Source organism: Anser brachyrhynchus, assembly GCF_964034855.1.
Source record: "Anser brachyrhynchus genome assembly, chromosome: 1".
Taxonomy (NCBI): Eukaryota; Metazoa; Chordata; class Aves; order Anseriformes; family Anatidae; genus Anser; species Anser brachyrhynchus.
The window spans coordinates 168,757,018-168,780,586 of NC_137694.1; the positions used below are offsets into that span (position 1 = coordinate 168,757,018).

The 23,569-nt window shown below is 42.5% G+C and overlaps 1 protein-coding gene across 21 annotated transcripts in view; it reads left to right on the forward strand.

Moving 5' to 3' along the window:
* Positions 1-14,428, forward strand: part of KLF12 (KLF transcription factor 12) — a 246,156-nt gene extending 231,728 nt beyond the window's left edge. For all 21 annotated transcript variants that reach the window (XM_080556836.1, XM_080556823.1, XM_080556838.1 and 18 more), the window contains one exon: positions 5,201-14,428. In XM_080556836.1, the coding sequence (XP_080412962.1) occupies positions 5,201-5,382 (182 nt within the window). In that variant the 3' untranslated portion in view covers positions 5,383-14,428. The remainder of the gene's footprint in view (positions 1-5,200) is intronic.
* The last annotated feature ends 9,141 nt before the right edge of the window (positions 14,429-23,569 follow it).

The window sequence follows — 23,569 nt, forward strand, 5'->3', positions numbered from 1 at the left end:
ACTGTATTAGGAATGTATAAAGATGTGGCCATAGATAGCAGGGCTGGGCAGGTGCCACTTCTTAAACCATGCAAGTTTGACTTAAGTCCTTTGTAGTTTGTGAATGGAGTGAGGGACAGCATCTCCCCTATGCTCCCACCTGCCCAGTTTGGAATCGCTGCACAAAACAATAAACCAAGTTTCATCTCCAAGTGCTTCTCGAACTTTTTCTTTCCAAAACTGGAATTTTAGCTTGTGGCTTTTTCACAGGATAGTGAAAGCTTAAATGCAGAAAAGTCTGACTAGATGGCTAAGCCTGTAACCCCGAACATTCTCTTGTGTATATTTTGCAATAAAAAAGTTAGCAGTGTTTCAAAATGATGAATACCACTGCAGGGGCTATGGAGAAGGGATGTAGTAACTCAGAGTCATGGTGAGAGTTATGTACAGAAGTGGATGGATGGGACATAATTGGGAAAGGACACTCACTTGTAATAACAGAAGGGAGTTTGTCAGAGATAAAAGTGGGTTTACAACTAGATCACTGGGATGATTTCTGTCCTGGTGGCAGACAGTTACCTCATCGTTACTCAATGGCATAGTTGCCAAAAGCCTGCTAAACTGATGAATAAAAGAAACTTTAATAATACACAAATGAAAGGGACTGCAAGTGCCCAGGGAGTACCACAGAGTATCTGCAAACGCAGCCAATAAAGTTTCTTGCCTAGGGAATGTAAGCCCAGTTCTGTTACATGGGGCATTTACCCTGCTGGCAGACCACCCCGTAACTCTTTAGATCGGGCTTTGGTTGCAGCTTCACTTGAAGCACTGAACATCAAATACTGTGATACCAGCTAGTTGTTGGGCAGAGCAAAATTGCTGAGGAGTGTACCGCGTCGGAAATTGTGGTGTAGAGCAGACCATGCTCCTTTCGTCTCTTGCATCTCATGGTCTCTTGCTGGTACCAACATACGACATTTTTTCTTTAGAGTATGCGAATATCACTGGGTTGTAAAGTAGAAGTTTGAAGGAGATTTATTTCCGTGAGTGAATGATCTTCCGGATATGGGAAGACAGCTGTTGGGCTGTGGGGAAGGTGGAAAATTTTTGAAGGATTGACTAAATAATGGTCGTTATTCGGCATTATTAATTCATTATTTGCTTGAGTTTAGGGAGATTTAATGAGTAACTGTTGTAACTATGTTCTTAAGTGCTTAAGTGAGAGGAGTCATGGTAGTGTAGGAAAATTAATATGGTAAAAGTAATTAAACTAATTCAGATTGTGGCATCTGGATTAGAAAAGGCAATGTTTTGGAGGGCTCTTAGAAGCAGATGTTTTGTTAATAGAAGATTAAAAAATGACTAGTTCCATTTGGGGCATTGAGTCATGCCTTTAAAACTTTCTAATTAACTTCCCCAAACAATAGAAAATACTCATTTTCTACGGGGAACTGCCTAAAAGAGCCTTCTCATGCTCCTGGGTCCCACTTGATTTGTGTAAATGACTGTCGTGGTATACTGTTTACTGTCTATGTATTGCAGAGCTGCAGAATACCATCAGAATACAGTTTCTCTGTGTTTCACGATCCTTTTGTCAAGTTTTGGGACAAAGCAATAGGGCTTGCAAAGACAGCTGGGAAAGTAGAGAGTCAGCTTTCATGAATATGTTCACAGCTTCAGGCTGTTATTTTTAAAAAGGTACCTTCTGTAAGTCTAAAACCTTACAGATTCGGAAAATTAAGCTAGCTGACGATCTTTTTTCTTTTTCCAGTTTTCTGTTCCTCCCTGTGTTAATTACTGCAAGTTCTTAGTCTCTTTCTGCAGCTCTCCTTCCTACATTTTCCAAAGCCTGTCCGCTGTTTTGTCTTCCTCCTCCATTCCCATGTTTCCACTACCCTGGGCAGAGCTCGCACTGCCTGCCTTTGCTCTGTAGAACTGAATGGGCATTTGAGAGCCTTGGTGCGTGGCAGTAACTCTGAGGCCCATGCTCTGGCATCTGCTGAGCCATTGAGGGAGCTGCAGAATAAGAGGTACTTTGAACCCAAGAGTGTCTTAGGCACTTAAGCTCAAGTGCTTGCACAAAGGTAGAAGTGTCTGAGTTGAGTATTTGACTTCGACTCCACTGCAATCCAGACCTGAAATGGTGATATATGTGTAATATGTGTTGCTCCTCTGTTCTGGAGGGCTGTAGTCCACCCAGGGGCTTGGGAGTGCACCCAGCACTAACCAGAGCCACCAAAGCCCCACAGATGAGTAAGCACTGGGGATAGTTTCCTCCAATTAACTAACTAGATTTGTCCACTGCCTTGATCACCATTTTCTGGGCTGCCCTGTGAGGTCCCATTTCTCTGTTGATTGTGCTGGGAATTTCAGCTGTGAGTGTTCGAGTTCATCACCCAAAGCTGGAGTGGGAAATCTGGCACCAGATTCCCAACCTCTGACAGTTCTGCTCCTGTTGGTCCTTTCTTATCTTTTGAACTCTTGCACCTTCCGTTCTTTACGGCAGTTCTTGAGGAATCAGTGGTTAGCCTTCATTTTGGGGGTGTTACCAGGCAGAGGCTTCACAGTTAATATAGTATTGCCTATTAATAAGAACTTTTTGTTCTGGCACCTGGCCATCCACAGATAATGTGAGTGTTTAATAGAAAATAATATTATTCTTTACCTAAAAATAAGGTTTGTGTAAAATGTTATTGATTAATCTTTAAGGAAAATCATATATTTCATGGTCTCTTTTACAATGCCTTTTCCAAGATGTACATTACTGAATGTCTTTAGAGTAATGCTGCTTTGTCTTGCTTTTTTTCTCTCTTATGGTATAAACACATATTTAATTGAAAATAATGAAAGGTCTTCTTAGGTTGAGCTTGTAAGAGATATTTTCCTTCAGTGGTGTAAATAGCGTGAGAGGAATGTGGTTAGTCCTGTCTCTTTCACATAGCTGTGTAGGGGCTGGGTGAGCAGGGCTCATTGAGGAGAAGGGCTGGAAGCAACACCTGGGAACTTCAGCTGAGTGGCCTACGCTCACGTCTTTCCGCCAGCTGGCTCTGGTTTCTTACCCAAAGTGATACTGTTTTAAAGGAAGAACAAACTATTTCTGGTATTTCTCTTTCATCTTCCATCCCTTCCCGCCTGGGGTTCTCCATTGGTCTTCTACCACGGGAAAGAAGATCCGGGGCTTTCTGTGCCGAAGTGGCCGTTTCAGGGGAAGGATCTTGGGGTAAGGAGAGACACAGGTTCACAGATCCTTTTGAGTAAGGACCCAAAGCATGGGAAATACGTCCCTTCTTTGTTCTGGAGGTCTCTGTGGTCAAAGAAACCAACAGAGGCAGCGCCAGGCGTTGAAAGAAGAGTGCCTAAAAGTATGCTGAAGCTGGAAGCGGCAAGCGCTCCACTTGCAGACTGTCCATGCAGTGTGATGGGACCACTGGGGTAGACCTATCACGTCAGATGGCAGGGCTTACATCTATACAGTGCTCCACACTAGCTGTTTGCAGCAAGGGCACGTATGCAAGGCAGTTCAGTGACAAATCTGAGCCCGTTTTGCAGAGCTTTGTCCTTGGCAAGCACAGGTGCCCCACCATTTGCTGCACCGCCACGGCTGCCCAGGCACAGCAGGTGCTGCTCAGCTGGGGGCTGTAAAATCAGCTGGGCAACCTGGCTGCCAGTGCAGAGCTCCGGCTGCAAGTCCAGCCTGTCAGCCCGGAGCCCGGATCACTCTCTCCTTGCCGCAACTGTTTCCCACCCCCGTCCGACATCAAAACTGCAGCGCAGCCCAGATGGTGCGCAGGAGGGACTGCCCCAGCGAGCTCAAATGCTGCCGACAGCCCCACCGCGTGCCTGTACAGCATCTGACTTCCTTACAGAGACACCCGCGGCCATTTCAGCTGGACTTCTCAGGGCTGTTTGAACTTGGCGATGATTTTCTTTTGAAACTCCGAGCACTCGGCAAAACATTTACTGACTTTCGAAGAGATGCTGGGAGGGAGGTGCTGCCTGCGACAAAGCGAGTGTTGCGTCACTGGCTCGTATAATTGGAAAGGTATCTCGCGAGCTGCTCGTGATTCATAAATGATAACAAATAACTGAGGAACGACTGTGTCCGATGAAGGAAACAGTAGTTGCAGAGATGCTCTTGTGTTGTCCTGGTTGTGGTTAGCTGCTTCAGGAAGGGAAGGTTAAAAAATCACTTTTGACACACCAGAGGAACGCGCACGCAGACCTCACACAGTTTCACTTCCTCAGTTTTGAAGCATGCTCAACTGTAGGATCAAGGTAACTCCCAAGAGCATTTAACGTGTAGACATTAAAGAGTGGTGATAGAAATCCCAAACAAGTACAGCCTTCAAAGGTGGCAAAAATGGGGTTTTATAGCAATTTCTTTTATGAAAGCAAAAAGTCTGGATCAGCCATATTAATCTTCTCCTGTGACACTCTATGACACAGAACCTGGGGCATGCATCATGTTTAACTTAAGACAAAAAGCAGTGGGGTGGGATTTTCCAAAACTGCTCTTAGCCCAAGTCTGATCTCATTGAAGTAAATCAGTTTTTATCAATAGCTGTGTGCAAGTCCCGTGGCTAAGTACTTTTAAAAATCATAGACCATTCCTGGTAACATCTTACAGGCAAAATTAATTTTACTGAACGTAAGTGCAATAAATAAAGAGGACACTTTGCAGATTGAATTTTTATGTTTCCTTGGGAAATCGTACTTCATTTTTACCAGCTTGCTAAGAAACGTCCTGCAGTGTTGTTTATACGAATAATTAGAAACCTTCATAAACTTCCTATAAATAATTGGAAGTCCTTGGCACCCTGTGATAAATTGCTGAAAAGTAGGGCAGGCTGGCCGTTTTGGGAGAAAGTACAGCTTGTTGGGATGAGGCTAGCAAACTTGTACAGTAATCATGGGAATAATTACACAGCCCTTTGTCCTTACGTTAATCCCCGCATCACCCCTGCAAGGTAGGATCTATACTGTTGCCTTAATCCTGTTGATTTTCTTAGTCATGTGAATGCCACAGGAATGATAAATCTCGAGGCCCTTTCCTTATATTCAGCAGATTCGGTTCATAGTAATTGTGTAATTTGGCCTAAAGAAACCCCTAGGCAGTGGGTGTTCATGGGAAGCGTACAGAGGGGGTTGTGGGGATTAAGAGCAAGGAGGCGAAAGTCACCACCTGTTTCCCCCCCCCACCCCTTTCTTTTGTCTCTGCCAGGAGAAAAACCCTACAAATGTACCTGGGAAGGCTGCACCTGGAAGTTTGCTCGCTCCGACGAACTGACGAGGCATTACCGCAAGCACACGGGAGTGAAGCCATTCAAGTGTGCAGACTGTGACCGCAGCTTTTCCCGCTCAGATCACTTGGCGCTCCACCGCCGCAGGCACATGCTGGTTTGAGAAACGCTACCTGTTCCAGCCGAGCTTAAGAGCTGGGTCTCTTAACTACCCGGAGTGAATTCAGCAGGGCTGAATCCCCTTCTACAGTGTTAACAGGCAGGGCTGTCCCTGCTGTCTGTAACAAAAAAAAAAATAATAACAAAAAAAAAAGCAGGAAAAGAAGTGCCACTCTTCTCCTCGCCATCTGAAGTTAACCCCATCTGCCCCTCAGCATGGTTACACCCCAAAAGTGTCATCACAATCACCTGGGAAATAGCAGCCGAAATGCTACAGGAATGGGCATTATTTTACATGCTGCGTCCTTTGAAAAAAATGTTTATAGCTTGTATGTTTTCTCAGCTGTCGGACATTTTGTTCCTGAAAAATCACTGCTGATTGGAGGATCAGATGCCACAAATTGATGATGATGATGAGAGCCAGACCGATAGACCTTTATTATCCCATCTTTTCCTCTTGTTTTGAATACCACCTGGCCAATGTCAGCCTCACGCCCGAGCCGTGCTACAGACGAGCTGCGTGGGAGTAGGCGAGAAGATCCTGCTGGAGAGGTCCCACCGTCGGAGCCGAAGGGTTGCTGGAGCAAACTTTTGCAATAACAATGGTGGCATTTTAATGTTGTACCACAAGTTGTCATTATGCCATTGAGGACACCAGCCATTTAACCGTTTTCTTTTATCCTTTTTTTTTCCTTTCTTTTTCTTTTGTTGTTGTTGTTGAAGTCTGTAAAATAAAAAAGGGGCAGCAGCATTTCTGCTGAAAGTACAATATTAAGTATCTGTATTTTACCATGGACTTATTTAGAATCATTTCATGATTTGTATAGAAAAAGCCGATCTGAAAACTACTACCCCGTTCTCAAAGTGCAGTTTTCTTTCATGCAGGTATCCTCTTCCCCGTGACCAGTGTTTGAATGCAAGGAAGTAGTCAGATCTTACGCTCGCTGGTACCAAGGTTAGGGGTGTAGGCATCTGTGGAATGGAATTGAATGTACCCACAAAACAAAACAGAAGAAAGGGCTGCGTCTCTTGCAGAGAAAAAGCAATAATGAGTAAAATGGTTCTCAAAACAACAATTCACTCCACACCAACAGAAGGCAGGGATGCAGAATAGCATGTAAGACCATTCAAGTCAATCTTTCTGATGGTTTCACTGACCTGCTAGGTACCACAATTAAGTACATTCATTTCCTTCAACGTAAAACTTATTTGTGTCTGGAAAGCAAGACAGATAAAGGAAAGATCTGAGCGTTGAGGAGTCAGTGGATGAACTGTAAGTAGGAAGGAGAAATGGTTCTGGAATGGTGCTCTGCAAGACATTATGTTTCTCCCTGGGAATTAGGGAATAACAAGATTTTGCCAGCTGTCTGTTATGATACAAATGGCCCTTTATATGGGTAGCAGTGGCTGCCTCTGCTGGGATTTTCAATCCAAGACTTTTCAGATTAAATAAAAGGAAATTCTTGATCATTCCCATACAGCCCTATAATTGTGAATCAATTTATATTAATTACATTATGGAGGAAAGAGAGAAACTCTTAGTCATCAGTTGTTCGTGAAAACAGAATAGTGTTTTTCTGTTTTCCTTCCTCACAAGGATCTGCCTATTCAGCTAAATGCGACAAAGAAGAGGCTTGGCAAGATTTTTTAAGTGTTGAGACTTTCATAGCTTAGAGATAAAAGATGTATACATAAAGGTCTTTTGCAGTGCATTTAATTATGAATATTTGGTTCCAGGAATTGCACAGATTAAACTTGTGATGCCACTTGTTCATTTTTAAATGTTTGATCAGTCTGAATTCATTTCTGATTCCTGAAGTAATGGTTGTAATGTTGGTGGGGGTTCGGAAATCAAGATAATCTTTAAGAAAAAGCAGCACAGAGTATCCACACAAATACTGAAAGCAATTACAGTTAATTGAGAATTAATAAGACTGGGATAATACTTTCTAACAGCATTTAGAGGCTCTGGAGTATGATTGTCTTTAAATACAGCGTAAATGTTCCCCGATAATGGATAATTTATCAGCTCCCTTAAAGAACTTCAGTACTGTTAAAATTCATTTTCCCCTCTTCTGACTGGTCAACATAGAAACCCAGGACAAATTATCAGCAGCCATAGCAGGAAAAATGCCTCTCCCATTTCCCACTGACCACACTGGTAATCATCTTCCACAAAATTTGGCAGTGTTTAGTACCCAGCTCAGAGTTAGTATTCAAGCAGCAACGCCGAGTGTCGATGCAGTTTAAAAAAGGCTGAAACAAACAGGGGCTTTTTGATAGCCCATAACGCATCGTGGAGCAACAGAACTGGGTTTTTACCAACAGCGTTACTTACTTAAAAAACGGATTGTCAGTGTTGTGCCTGAGGAGGTTCATGGACTGCATTCAAGGTCTACTTTTATGTGCTTCAGTGTCATTCCCTTTAAATGAATCAGTCGTTCTCAGTGTTTTGGGAAAGAATTCAGGTCAGGTACAACTCAATTTATATAATTATTTTCTTGCCTGAGAACATTTTAACTACCAATAACTTGAATAGCAGCAGAATCTGTGATTTCCCCCCACAGAAAATGAAATTTATTGGACGAGAAACTATTAAGGCTGTTCTGTTAGCATTCAAGAGAAGCAGTGAGAGGCATCATCTCTGATGTTGTTCACAAGGGCTGAATGTAACTGGGAGGGACCAATGTCTTCTTCACGCTTCCTCTGTAGTCAATGGTGAGAAAAGAGCAATTGAGAGGCCCTAAATTTCAGTGTGCAGCTTTGAACTGCCCTGTGCTGACTGCACAGAGAAACCCGAGGAGGTTTGTTTCCCAAGGCAGAAGTTGCTCTTTGTGAACCCCTTGTCCTTCAGCCGGTTCCCTGTTACTTTATACATGTGAAACACAACAACAGAAAGAGGGTCTGGTTTTATTCAAGGAACCCCAAAGTGACAAGGGGGTAAAGCAGAGCTCACGTTGAGGGTCACAGGCTCAGGGCATGCCGATGGGAACAGAATGAAGCTAAAAGATAGAGCAGTGCACCCTAAATTTCCTTAATTAACAGGCAAAAATGGATACTTGGCCTTCCTAGCAGATGTATACGTGCTTTTTATGCTGCCCTACAACCCTACCTCTAGACACCTTGGCCAACCAGCAGCAGTCTACCGCTGGGTTTCAGGTAGCCAGTATGATCCTTGGCAAGTGTCTCTTTTGTACCAGAGCCCTCAGGCTTTGGCCCGAGGTATTTTTTGAGGATATTCTCAGTTTTGGTTTTCCCCTTCAGAAGTATTTTAAGAGAAATTACTTCATGGGAGGAGGGTGTTCGGACGTGGAGCTGATGTCTCCCAGCTTCTCAGGGTGTTCTTCCACCAGTGGCTGTGGTCCAGGCCCGCCAAATTTTGGTGCTTGTGCAGAGGTTGAGGGTGGTTACTCCATGGCATTTTCCTCAAAAGTCCTGGTGTCCCACTGCCGCGCTGCGACATTGCATAACTGTCGTGAAGGCTTACATCATGCGTGGCATGCAGAAATACCAGATCTTCTCTTGGCAGCACACAGTAGGTCCATCTGAATTGAGCAGTTGGGAAATACAAATATATACGGTGTCCCCCTTCTTTCAGAAAGAGATTTATGCTTTTCGGTGTGAGTAAAGGACAGTTAATACCCACTGTGGCCATTACAGCTCAGCCCACATGGGAAACTGCCACGAAGTGTCAGATTTCAGGTATTTTCAAAAGGATCCAGTGGATTTGTCAGGAAATCTCAGTAGCCAGCATTATATGAAAACGTAACGAGCAAGCAGCTTTGATACAGAACTTTTTAAATTTTAAATTGTCATTATTTTTTGAGCACCTGTTTTATTCAGCACTGTAAAATTGGCTCATTGCAACAGCAATTTATACTGGGGATGAAGATGCAGTATTCCTTATTCTCTATCATGCTTACACAATTAATGAAATAATAGATTTAGACTGACTTGTATATATGATTATTTGCTGGAGTAATGTCTAACAAAATTAACAGTGTTAAAAATGACATCAGTGATGTTGATGTTTGGGGTAAACTCACAGTGCAGAGCATGGACAAATAGCTGGACAACCTTTCTCCCCTTTAATAATGGGAATAGCAGTGATCATAAGTCTCGTTTTCCATTAGCCACATTGAAAATGTATTCTAGTTGCCATTTATAAATTTATCTTCTGATAATAAATGCTGTTTAATGGAAAAAATCTCTTTCTCCTTTATTGAAGGTGGGTGCCTCAAACCAGAGTAAGTTTCACCATTAATACCTTGCTTATTTTTTTAGTTTGAACTTTGGTTTGGAAAGATCAGTGTGAGAAACTGCATCTTCCAGAGCAGACGTGCCTAAAGATGGTTCAGGAAGTCTGCCCTCCTCCTACATGCTCACCCGTACGCCCATGCGTGTAAGTGCTGGCACTTCCACATGCCTCCTCCCATGTGCGGATACATAAACAAGCAAGTTTATAAAAACAAAGCAAGATGAAGAACTGGAAATAAATACTGTAAAAGGAAATACTACCTTCTTAAGAAACCAGCTTGTATTACTGTATTATGCCTTTGCCTGTGATTTGTAACTGGAGAAGCACACAAAGAAATTTAAAGATGATTGTTATATTTTCACAGTTTCATGGTAGCATTACGGTTGCTGTGTAATATGCTTATTAAAATCATGCCCATTGGTCATTTAAAAATGCTTCAGTTCTGATCAATTGCAGCAGTAAATCAGTTTTTAGTAAAAAAATAAATAAAAAATAACTATAAGGATACTGCATCTTTAGAAATTGAAATACATTGAAAGTATTTTACTATACTTGTAACAGTTTAATTATTCTGTAATATATGTGATAGTGGAAAAGTATTTTCAAACTCACAATTTTTCATGGGGTGTAAATAGGTTAAATGAAGTACATTTTAAAAAAAAAAAACAACTTTGGTTTTCATCAAAAAATGGTTAAATAATGCCCTGCAAAGCTTAAACATAAAATGTTAAGTAGATTATTCCGTTTTGGGGAGCGTGTTTTCTCTGCAAGACAGAATGGACGCTTCTTTGCTGTTTTGCAGATGGCATGCGATATAGTGAAGTCATATTGTGTCCTTCAATGTCAAATAAGTCAACACTCAGAACGTCTTTGACTGAATAAAGGAAAAAAAAAAGCTCTTAAAATGAAAACCATATGAAAAGGGGTTTTTTTTGTTGTTTTTTTTTTTTTTTTCTGGCAATTTACAGTGAATGGCAGATACAGTAACAGCAAACTCTCGTTTGATATTATTTGTTCTTGTATTTCCCTGACAACAATGCATCTCGAATAAAGGTTGCAGAGCTGAAATAAGCAGCTGCTCTTTGCCAGTTCCAGGGGAGTTCCATCTTCTAGGTGCAGCAGCATGTCAACAAAACCAATGGTAGCGGGACAGCTGTGACATTTAAAATGCACATACACTTCAGCAAGGTAGCCTAAAATCTATTTTAAAAGATGAAACAGAAACTGAAAGTGCCTGTTATTAGAACTGATGGGATGTTCCTATACTTTTACACAGCAATAATTTACAGGATTCTGTCAACAATAAGATGAAAATAAAATTGTACTCTGAGAACAATAATGCAGCACAGAAGCGAACACAAAGTGCCATTTGTATTTTCACATGTTGAGATATTTTGTTAGAAGTTTTAGTTATTTTCTCAAATAACGTCTGTCATATACTTGTGAGATGAGAATGGGTCTTAGTTTACAAATTACTCATATCCATATGAATTCTAAGTAGGTGTAAATGGAGTTGATTGTGTTTTATGGCATTTCTTCCTAATTTATGTCTGATACGCCCATATATCTAGGGTATTCTGTAGTAAAATATTCCAAAAACCAGCAATAAGCCCAATGGAGCTTTTTTAGGGTACACACTAGAACAGGGATTCTCCTGAAAAATCCTCTGCATTGAACTCTGGAGATGAGTTCATCTAATGTCTCCTTTCTCTTCTTTGTGTAACACTGGTATTTAATACCATCTTTGAAATGGTTGACTCCAAGAGAGGACAAAATATATCACTTTATATATTATTATTATTTTAGGGACGAAGGAATGAAAAAGGTGGGGACTATTAGTCTAGAGACTATCTGAATAACAAAAAAGAAGATGGTATAACTGGAGTGGAGAAGGTTTAGTTTTTAATATTAAGTGGCCTAAACGATTGCATCAGTAGACTGATCTCACTAGAAAATGGCCAGATCTGTCTCTTCCTGTCCTTGTTTCTCATTTATTATTATTATTAATCTAGTAGGTTTCTGTAAAAAAAAATAATAAATTACTGATGCTAATGGAGTCTTAAAATAGTGGTGTAATGCCATCCCTCATGCTTCTCCTGTTCCTAAAAATGAATTTATTGGAGATCAAAATGTAACTGGTTGTCCTAATGCCTTTGCCAAGAACGATTGCTTTCTGTTCTCTAGATTTGTACCCACCATTTATCTGTGCAGAATTTTGTACTCGGGCAGTTCTACATTTTGCCCAGATTTTGTTACCCTCAGTGGGTTTCTGTTTGAGTGGGAGAATGGGTTTTTGTTTTTATTCACCAAGGCAGGATTGCGTGTGCATAAAGATGCTCACGTATGGAAGACAGTGGAGGTACAAAATAAAAGCATGTGGCCGTGCGTGTAAAAACTAGACACTGATGCATGCCGGTTAATCATGTGAGAAGACCACTAGTTTAGTAACAACTTATTTTTAAATCTGTTAGACATCAGTGGAAATAATCCCATCAGAACATGCATATACTTATTCTGTCATCCTGAACTTAATCTCCAAATATTAAGCACATAAAAGAGCTCAATTCACACTGGGGATTTGAGGAGAGCACCAGGGAATGTGTCATCAGAAGGACAAAGGAAATATGAGTTTCTTATACCTGAGCTGTTTGTTGGAGAGGAGGGCTTGGTCCTTTGTTCTGAAGCTGCAGTGCTCCGAGGAGACACCCCTAGAAATGCACGGTGGTGGGAGTTTGGCTGACTCCAACACTAGGTGTGTGAGTTCTTGCGTAGGAAAGGGCATCTGGTCTTCACCATCATAAGATGAGCCAGGCTTTTGGGGTTTCCTTCTGAAAAAATTAATACAGAGGGGTTTTGTTGTTGTTGTTCGGGGGTTGATTTTGTTTGGTTGTTCTGTTTTGTTGATTTGCCAGCATACCTCTATAGCAGCTTGTGCTTACTGACTTTAAATTATGAAATAAACTGAGTTGTCTTTGGAGTGATTTGTAGATTATTCAGTAAACAATCATTCAGTCCTCCAGACAAGCAAAACTGTGAATGTGAATTTTAGCTATTATGAAAATAAGAACAGCAAAAGTTATTTGGGGTCCTCTCATCCATATGTGTGACCTGCAATGTTTCCCCTGGCTCATTCTCAGAAATGTCAGCGAGCCAAGGTGCTGTCAGTTAGAAAACATGCGTGGTGGTCCATTGACTTGTTAAGCCTTGCTTCATGCTGCTAGCTCTGCATTTGGAAAACAAGAGTTCGGTGTCTGGTAGGAGACACACTCAAATAGGTAAAAGCTTCGATGGACTGCCATAAGCATGAACCATGAACCACAGACATGGGTTCAGATGCTGCTTTTCTCCCTGTTCTTGCCTTTCTACATGTGAAGAGTTTCTTTGGAAATATAGTTTGAGCCACAATCTTCACAAACAAACAAACCAAACTATTTCAAAATTCAGAACTTACGTTCTCATTTCTGGCTTCAAACTATTTTTCAGTGCTATATTTGCATCTTGTTTTTCATTAAACAAGAAAAAAAAGACAAAAGAAAACCACCATAGTATATTTTTCCCTATTGTCCTATACATTGCTTCCTTGGTGATGTAATTTCTCCACTGAACACCTACACAGCATGCTCTCTTGACCTGCTCTGTCCCCAAGAAGTTATATATCCCATGTGCACTTACAGCACAATATACACGGAGATAGTAATGAATTACTTAAGTTTCATGCACCACCAGCCTTAAAACCTTCAACCCACACACACAGACATGCACATTCATACACTTCAAGTGAACGAGAGATTTAGACACTGCTATCAACATGTGGGGTCAAAAATACCATTAATTTGGAAAGTTTCTTTCAGCTGCGTTTAGGAAGAAACAACAGAATAATGAAAAATACCATTCTTGGCCAAGTCACTTATGGATGAAGTAAATTCCCCTATGGCATTAGTTGAATGAAATCCTAAGGATGGGGCTGCGTTTGGCCTCCAACTGTTCCTTCTAATCAGGTAGTTATAGCTGTATGTACCAATGAGTGTTCATTTGATCCTCCTGTGTAAAAATACAAAAACATCCCGTAGTTTATAAAGTGACTAATTTGGGACCGAAGCTTCACAACAATGGAATTAGTATGTATGGCACCTCATTCTTTTTCCTACGATAAGATGCAAAAGGGAGGGTCATTATCAGTAACCCCATAGAGATAATAGTGTCGATAGAAGCCCTGTACTTCAAAGGAATAAAAATACCAGTGCTAGCAAGCAAGCAGTAGTTTCTCATCTTTTCTTTTGCCTTTTCAAAAGATTTTCCATGCAAAAATTACTTTTCTTCAACAATAATAAAAGTAATCATCTGAAGATCTAATTTCCCGATAGTTTCCTCTGCATTTATATGCTATGTAGTGTTTAGGCAACACCTATGTTATAAGTTTATTAATATTATGTAAGTGTTGTTCTTGTATTTATGTATACTGTATGTATTGTAAATATACTCAGAGCTTTTTTTCCTCTTACTGTAAAATGGTGATTTTTTTTTGCCCTATGATAATGTAAAGGGAATCCCCTAATGAAATTCTGTCAGAGGATGATTATTCCAGTCTATTCTCAAAGATTTAAATGAACAAGTGTTATCGTTTTTAATGGTGTCTCAGACATATTTTGTTGGTGCATTGCTTTTCTGTATTCAACTTTCCTATGAATTGAGCTGTGAATTGAAATAGAGTTTAAACCTTTAAATGTATGCATTTGTATAATTATCTGAATGGAGGCATGAAGGTTAAATAAAGCATTTTGTATGGAACAAACCCCCTAATTATTACTGTGGATGACTCAAACCTTCTGGAATACCCAGTTATTAACTTTTAAAATTAAACCTTTGTTAAAAAAAATCTTTTCTATAAACATATAGTGATTTTTTTAATGGAATGTTTTCTTAAGAAATGGATTTTACTTGCTTTACTGATTTTTTAAAAGCCATCATATAGAGTACACATTCTTTCTTCTTTCTCAGTGTTTGCGCATCTGTGGCAAAGCTGGAACAAATAAAATAGCACTCAGCAGTATAAACAAAAATGTCCTGGGATGATATAAAAATATTTTGCATTAGTATATAATCTTAGTTCACTAAGTATTTTAAAATGGAATTGTGTGTCTGTCTCTGCCTTCTTCTTTCCCTCTTAATTCCCTGCTTGTAGGGATACAATTAATGTACAGCATCCTTAAGATGCCTGTGCAGCTGAGAGAGGATTTGTTCCTTGTATGCATGCCAAGTGAAGAAATGGCTGGGGAAGGAAGGCTTTGGTGAACTGGAAAAATCGGTTTTGTACTTTGTTGAAGTTGGGTGCTATTTGTGATTGCTCCTAGGGACGTTTTGAGACCCATGGGCTTCTCTTCCGTGTCTGTGGAACAGTTCCCTGCATGTTTGAGGCAGTATTCAGGACAGCTGTGGAGACCAAGGCAGAGGCTTTGAGCTGCACTTTGCCCTTAATGGTGAAATTTCTCCTTAAATGTGAATTTTCCATTTCCCTTGCAGTTCCATTCACTTGCTTTTAGCCAATATGATCATTTATCTAATAAAAACCACGATGTTACGTGGTTACAGGCAGAGAAACAAGTAAACAAAGTGATTTGATTTGGAGACCTCTGAGCCTTATCAAGAGATGCGTCTAAACCAAAGCCCTCCTAGAACAGATCTTGAATCTCTCAAAGCACTGATTAATTTAAACATCAGATAGTCCTACTAGTCCTTCCAAGGTACTTTTGCTCTCCACACAATAAGTTGTTTGTTCTTCCTCAGTGTCCTGCCTGTGTTTCGTACTGTTTTTTCTCCCAGCAGTGCCATAAGTATAAAGCACATCACTGCCTGTTTAGTCTGACTTCTCCAGTGAACGCCCACACCGTCCACTGCCCTGACCCATGGCCTGTTCCTGAAAAGTTATTTCTTCCACTTGCACAAACAACGGCTCAATTGTCATCTAATCCACACACGGCTCCACCACCCCCCACCTCTTTTTGTTGTTGTTTGGAGTGGAAAGGCAGCATGTGCTGGTCTGTACGCGGCGCGCAGCACATTCAGCTCTCTGGGACTGCGATGAGGAGTGGCTGCTGGTAGCCACCTTCAACCCTGCATGCTGGGTCGCTGGGTCAGATAAGCACGGACCTCTCTGCTTGCGGAAACGATCACATCAGCAGTGTCCTTGAACCCTGGGAGCCTGCCTGCCTCCCGAAGGAGGCAGACTTTCACCCGTGCATTTACAATGCCATGCCTCCTCGCCAGCCTGCAATAGGGAAGCACACTGATATGGGAGGTTTGGCTGAAAAACCTGTTTGCTGTTCTCCAGCCTGCTGCACTGAGACCCAGTGCCATGAGGTTTTGGTTGCAAGATGAAAGGGTGACGCTACAGAAGCCAGATTTTGGTGCTCACTGATAGTTTAGCCTTTCCAAAGAAGAGCCACCCCTGTGGGACACGGCTCCTGGACATAAACTATCTCTGCAGTGCAATGCCTGTGGTGCGCGCTGTGGAAGCATGTCCCTTATCAGCCGTCCCATCCTTGCAAATTAGACAGCTGCAGCCTTTTTACAGTAGAAGAAATAAAGGCAATCAAGCTGGAGTATCCCAATGGTTGAGTAGACAGACTCATAAAATCACAGGACCACAGCATGGCTGAGGCTGGCTGGGACCTCTGGAGCCCATCTGGTCCAAGCCCTGCTCAAGCAGGGACACCCAGAGCTGGGTGCCCAGCACCATGTCTAGGTGACTTTTGAAGATCTCCAAGGAAGAGACTCCACAACCTCTCCGGGCAGCCTGTGCCAGAGCTTTGCCACCTGCACAGCACAGAAGTGCTCCTGGTGTTCAGAATAACACCAGCTGCTTCAGGCCTCTACCCACTTGCTTTAGCCATTAGGCAGAACTGTCTCCCTCATTAAGGTTTCAGCCCAATGTGTAACTGGCCACTATTTTTTTTTCTTTTTTTTTTTTTTTTTTACTCATCGGTATTTTCCCTGAGAGGCCCTGAATAGCAGCAGTAGCCACTACCCTTCCTGTTGAAGCATACTAACGAAGGCATTTACTGCCTCACATATTTGTCTTAGCAAAAATATATAGCCCATAATAACTAGGGCTGCCACTTATGGAAGAATGAATAACCAGATTTAGCCAGTAAGCTCAAATATGTCAATATATTTTATCCTTCATGTTTTTGTTTATATCTTTGCACAACCTCTCTCACAGATGTACTGTGCCCTTTCCTGGTTATCTTATTCACTGGGGATATTGATCTATAAAATCTCCTTGTAAAATATCTCAAATGAATTCTTTTTTCCTGGGGTGATTTCTCCATGCATGTATTTTTGGTCCCGTACAGAATATTAACAGACAGAAACTAACAATAAAGTCCAGAAATGACTGCAAAAGCAAACACTGAAACCAAGACACTCGCAAAGCTCTATAAATCTCCGCCGAGCTCAGGTTGCTGTTTAATCTTTATATACAGGTACGTCTCAAGGTTATCTGCTCCTGTGGGGTTCACTGGAGGCTTTTGTGATTTGTCATCCACTCAGCTTCTTATCAGTCGGAGGTATTTCCCCTTGTAACATTTATTATGGACTCCCCTCCGTGTTTCTTACGCATGCAATGTCGTGAAGGGATCCTGGTATGCAGTCTGCAAGGAGTTACTAAATTTCCCTCTCTGCGTTCAGCCGCATCACAAACGTGACTCGCTCAGTGCAAGGTAGGCAGCACCGCTAGTGGGGGGACTGCCGCTGCTCCCTGCTCTGAATGCGGAGTGAAAGCAAGGCAACCTGCAGCTCTGCTTTTCTGCCTCCTTCCAGCAGGCTCTGGCTGGAAAAGAAGTGTAGTTAAATACATCCACACTGTAATATAGAGAGGAAAGGAACTAATGTGGATAGCAAAAGTAAAATAGCCATTATAGCGGCTTAGCTGACACACCGGTAGGTCACTCCCTTGGGTCTGATTTTCAGGTAGCAAGATCTTAACCTCCTCCACCAGCACTGGCGTGACCATCCTGCCGTGCCATTTCATTTTCACAGGGGCGAATCCAGCCCTTGCTGGTGCAACCATGCATTGCCATGGCCGAGGAACCAGCAGACGCGGGAGAAGAGAGCTCCAAAGTTGTTTCATCGTCCTGACGATGAAGGAGCCCGCCTGTGTGTGGCCCAGGCAGGAACAGCAGCGGGTTTCCTGGGAAGCAGCTTCCTCTTCTGCCTCCAAAGCCTGGTGGAAACATGTCAGAGCCACCGAAAGACAGGGCTGGCTGCTGTGGGTAGCTGGATGCAACTGCTCTGCAGCTTTATCCAGCACATAAAGCTTCTGCAGTTTATTCTTAAGGACAGGCTATGCCTACACTGACGTCAGAGGTCTGGTTGGTAGCACACAGAGTCATGCAAGTACAAATACATACATTTGTACACACACGCACACGCATATGCAGACATGGATGTACTGAGTAGCTCCTTCTAAAGGTAGTTCGGGTACCTCTACAAACTCACACCTCTGAGCACAAGGAGCATTGCTGGAAGTACCTTAGGAGCTAGGTGTCCACATCTATGCAAAAACTGCATAGGAGCTTTGAACATCTTGAAGATACTAGATCCACAAGGCCAAGAGTAGGCAGTGAATGCCCGGTCTCTTTTTATGCCTGTCCCCACACTTAAGCTGGTGCTTCAGGGGGTGCCCTGACGCCCCGGGTACTCTCCAGACCTGGTCTGTTCCCCTTTTCCCTGCAGGCATCACGAACCCATCCGAATCCCGGACAGCACAGTCCATCTGGTAGGGGACATCCTGGCTGCCCAAAAAAGGTCCCCAGGTGACCTGCACAGCCACCAGACTGCCACCACAACACGCAGGCATGAGCAGAGGGAAAGGCAAAGCCCTAGGGGGAACGACAGGGACACCAAGCAGGGGGTTCGCCCTGGCTATACATGGTGGCAAATCTCACACTCGGGCTGTTGGATGGGTTCACACACAGGTAAGTGATGCGAACGGGGACCTGGGAGGCTGCCCTCACACGGGGGCAGCTCGGGCTCCTCTCCTCTGCTGCATGTGGAGGTTTAGGGCCTGGCTCCCCCGGGAGGGAGCCGTGCAGCCACGGGGAGCTGAAGGAGCTTCGTGCACCGTGGTAACAAAACCTGCAATTAGCCGAAAAGAAAGCCGTCTCTGTAAATGCAAATTGTTAACATGGCTCTTTGAGTCTAATGGTAAAGCCTGCAATCTCTTTATGAGGCGTGCTACAAAAAGAAGAAGAAAAAAAAATAGAAAAGGCTGGTACGGCATTTCTGCGAGGCTTTTTGGTTGTGTTTATTTATTTACGGGTGATCATTTCTACCAGCTGGGGCTTTTCAGTCTAACTGAGAGTAAACTCTGAGCTTCCTAGGACTCTACAGACGAGCCAGGAAGGGAACACTGCAAAGACTTTTAGAGCAAATAAAACAAAGGAGGAAAAGCAATTCACTGTGACAAGCCGGAGGGAGGAGAACGCGGGGACGGGTCCCTTCTCCTTCCTCGGAGTCGCTTTGTTTCCCGTTTTGTTTGACATTTGTAATCAAAGCCTCAGCACCTTTGCTTTAGTTATAATAACTTTGCTTTAGTGATTACATGAGCCTCTGCAGATGCACACACAACACAAGTTTTTAGCCTCTGGCACTGACCACTCCCCAGACAAGATGCTTGTTCCTGTACCACAGTACGTGTGATTCTGCAAGTTTCATTTATCACAAAGCAGCAGTACAGACACAAGAAAAGTACAGCGGGAGCCAGGGGCTCAAGATGAGGTTTGGCACACAGTACATCAACACCAGAAAAGGCTTATTCCTTGAGCTTTCATCACTAACAACATCTGGGAAGATGAATGTAACTCAGTCATGGTTACTGCAAATTAAAATAAATGAATAACCTGCCAAATGTGGGACAGGAGTGCTACATTCATGGATTTTTTTTTTTTTTTTTTTTTTGTGGGAAAATTAATGTGGCCCTTTGGGACTGTCAGCTTTAGTTTGATTCATGTTGATGGCCTTGTACCTATAAACTTTAAGAAGGCTCTAGGGCTCAAAATATTTTCCTTGACTGTCCTAGCAGGGAGGTTATTAGGAGGAAGTTGAGAGGGCACTGCCAGCACTCCTGAGCTTCGTGACCAGAAGTTAGTTCACTGTTCATTACTTGTAGGTGTGTGGTGATCCCTAATAGATAGCCACTTATCAAAGACAGAGTGGAAGGTGGCACCTTGGTGTAGGAGTCAGCAAGGGCATAATAATTATAAGAAACTTTTTTTTTTTTTTTTCCTTTCACCAGGATAGGTGGGTTCTGGGTTGGCGGTCGAGGCTCCCCAGAACCCAGCATCACCCTTTTCCTAGAAGGAGGACCCATCAGGGAAACCTGGAGCAGAGGTAGGGAGGGAGCTAACCCTCACGCCTGATTCCTGTGATCAGGTGTACCACGGCATCATACAGTCACAGAACCACAAAATGGCTGAGGTTGGCAGGGACCTCTGGAGCCCGTCTTGTCCAACTCCCCTGCTTAAGGAGGGACACCCAAAGCAGGGTGCCCAGCACCATGTCCAGATGGCTTTTGAAGATCTCCATGAAGAGACTCCACAGCCTCTCTGGGCAGCCTGTGCCAGTGCTCAGCACCTGCAGAGCAAAGGAGCGTTTCCTGACACCTGGGAGTCCCTGTTACTCATGGCTGAAGGCTTATCCTTGCCACAAATCTACTCCAGAATTTGATTTTATTTATGTATTTTTCCCCAGAGGAAATTTACTTAAAGTGCTAGATTTAGAGCTGTTTGGCTCACTTCATGCCAAAGCCAAAGACCATCAAACATTATTCCCCTGGCATAATGTATGACACGTGCCTTAGGAGTACACGTACCACGCTGACTGCAGTGGCATCTGCATGAGGCACTGCAACCTTAATTAAAGTTCAGAAAGGACCTGGATGGGAAGTGTTTAACAACTGTTGTGTAATATATTTAGTTATGATGATAATGATATGCTAGCTGTTGCTTTTACATGTGGAGGAGCACAGGATGCAGAACTCAGGGTTTCTCGGCATCCTTTTGCAAACGGCTGCATTACTCACAACCACAAAAAGCACAACCGGATAATGCAAGTCACCGGTTCCTGCTGGGGGAAGCAAGGCTCACACTGCACTTGTTATCCTAAGCTGACCAGTTTTCTGGCCTTTGTGCAGGCCTGGTACAACAGAGATTCGGCGGGGTCTATTTGGGGGTTGTCATTTTTGACTCTGGCACAGGGTGGGACAGGGGAATGAGCAGCAGAGGGTGGTGTGGCTGGAGGCAGAAGAGAGGTAACGGCAGTATGACAGGGTGGCAAGGCACCGGTAGCATGAACCAAGAACTAAGGCAGGAGGGGTCAGGAAGTCAGGAGAAGGGCTGAAGGGACATAGGGCAATATCAATAACCCCGGAGCTGAGATGAGCATGAAGTATGATTATACAGTAATCCTATGGGTCAGGGTTAAGTGAAAGAGGATGGTGGCAGTGCTATGACTTGGAAATAATTAGGTTGTGAACCACTGAATCAGATGGTGCCAAACATGGCCATTTATACTTCATTACACCTTTGTCTCTATGTACCACACAAAGGTTTATAGGAATGTCTTTACAAGCTTTGTAGCAATTACTGATGCTGGTGTATTTCTCATCATTTAAAATACAGTTCTCTTGCCCCAAGATTCAAACTAAAAAAAAATACAGAAAAAAACATATTTCAAAACTAGTACAATTTTATCTGAAGCATCAGTTGTATCAGATTTTCTCCAGCTTCGTAACAGAAAGAACAACTATTTTGCATCCAATGTGAAAATCTAGGTCTTCCCATTCTTTTGTGGTATAAAAACAGTATTCCTAATCTTAGCAGGCAAGACTGTGAACCATGGGCCTGAAGTTTCAAGTAAACACCCTGTGAAGTAAATAGTGGCAGTGACTTTTTTTTTTTTTTTCTGTTTATGACACATTTCTCAAGAAAATGGATATTTGGCTAACTCTTGAAAAGTATGTATGAAACAAAGTTTTTTGAATTAAATTTTAGTATATATATATATTTAAATTCTGTGCAAGTCAACTTTTAACTCAACCCATACATTTTAGACATTTCTAGTCAACTTTAAGGAAGCCCATTCTACACCTGTCTAGAGATACTGAGTGTTTCTTATATTCACTGCTGACAGAAATGGTGGAAGTTGCCCAATGTGTGTTCACCAAAAATCTGTGAGGATTCATACGGTCCAAAGAATCGATACAGACCCATTAGGGATCTGAAAACCTTTATGGGCTTATTAAGTATATATTGAAATCTCTCGGATGAATAAGCAGAGCTCAGTCTACCAACACATTTTTTAAAAGAAACTATTTTGCGGTGAAAAACTTGTTGATGAATGCTCATCTTAAAGAGGACATGTAGATTATAAGACAGGGAAAATAATATAAAAGTTAAAAAAAAAAAAAACAGAATTAGATTCCACCTAATTCTACAATCTTCTCTTCCTTTCTTGGGCATCCTCTCTGCACATAAGGGACAAAGACGCTGCACATTGAACCTGCAAGACTGAGCAGTGTGTGCATCATATTTATCCTGTGTTTCCATGAGGAGGTACAGTTTGGTACATGCGAAAACAATAAAGCTTGAGACAAAAAGAAAAGCAGTGGCCCCCATCCTTGACTGTAGCATGAGCGTGAACTCTGGTGGACTTACTGTGTGTACTTAATCACAACCCCAGTGACATGTCAGCTGTTTATGGACTGGAAAACAAAGTGATTAAGTTCTTTTGGCATTGCATTTCTCACAACAAAAGAAAGTCTGAAGAAAGGGAGTTACAAAAATGTGTTTTACACTGGAGGCCCATTAGCTCTTTTGGTTGGAGAAACTGCTTTGCAGCCTCCACCTGCATTATTGTGTGTGAGAGATTTGTTTTATGCTGTGTTCATCACAACAAACAGACCTCCCGAGTAGCAATGTGCATTCTTATATAAAAGATAATTTGGGGGCTCTGAAGACTCGAAACTCAAATTTGGTCATAATTATTAGAAGGTCACCTAGGAATTCTGGAGCAGTTTGTTTATCCTGATTCCAGCCTTCCAGGTCCAAGAAAATACACTTAATTCAATCCAGGTGACTCTCCATTAAATATAATCTTGTCTTAATTGGTGCCACCTTGACCTCTACTTGTGAAGTCTGTTTTGTGGTCTACAAGTCTAGCTTTAAGTGCTCAAACACACATTTTTCCATCTGATTCCCCATGATTTCATTACGACAACAACACACTTCATAGCAGGCACTATGCATAGCACACACACCATATGTGTGTGAAATGCACAGAAAATTTAGCAGCAAGACCTTTGTTATGGATGGCAGTGGCTTCCTCAGACTGCCAGACACAACGGGCAATATTATTCACACCCAGATTAGTTATCACAACCTTTAACAAGTTCAAGATCAAGAAATCAGTGATTGATTCAGAGGCGCAGCTCTCTGGGGCTGCCAGGTCCTGTTTCTACAGCCCATGGAGAGTAATGCCAATGTTAATTAGCCTGGCTAATTATCCACCAAGTGGACCTGGTGTGACGACTACTCACCTTTAAACACCCAGGCCTGGCAGGAACTGAAGCTAATGTTGCTTACTCTCCCCAGCAGAGAGGTCTCAGTGTCTCCTTTAGGTGACCATGGAGCAGCCTGCATGCACCCCGTGAGTTTGATTTTACATCCCCGCTGGTGTGCTTTCCTCCTTGAGGTGACTCTCTTGCCCTGGCAGCCCTGCAGCAGACCTGAGTTGGCTCAAGCAGGGCTGTTTCCAAAAGACCTCAACCTCTGTTAATTATTTCACACTTTAGCACTGCTCTAATGAGGGGAGTAACAGGAAGGTTGAGGTGCTTTTACAAAGTGGTGGGCTGAAGAGCATTAAGAACCGCAGTTCA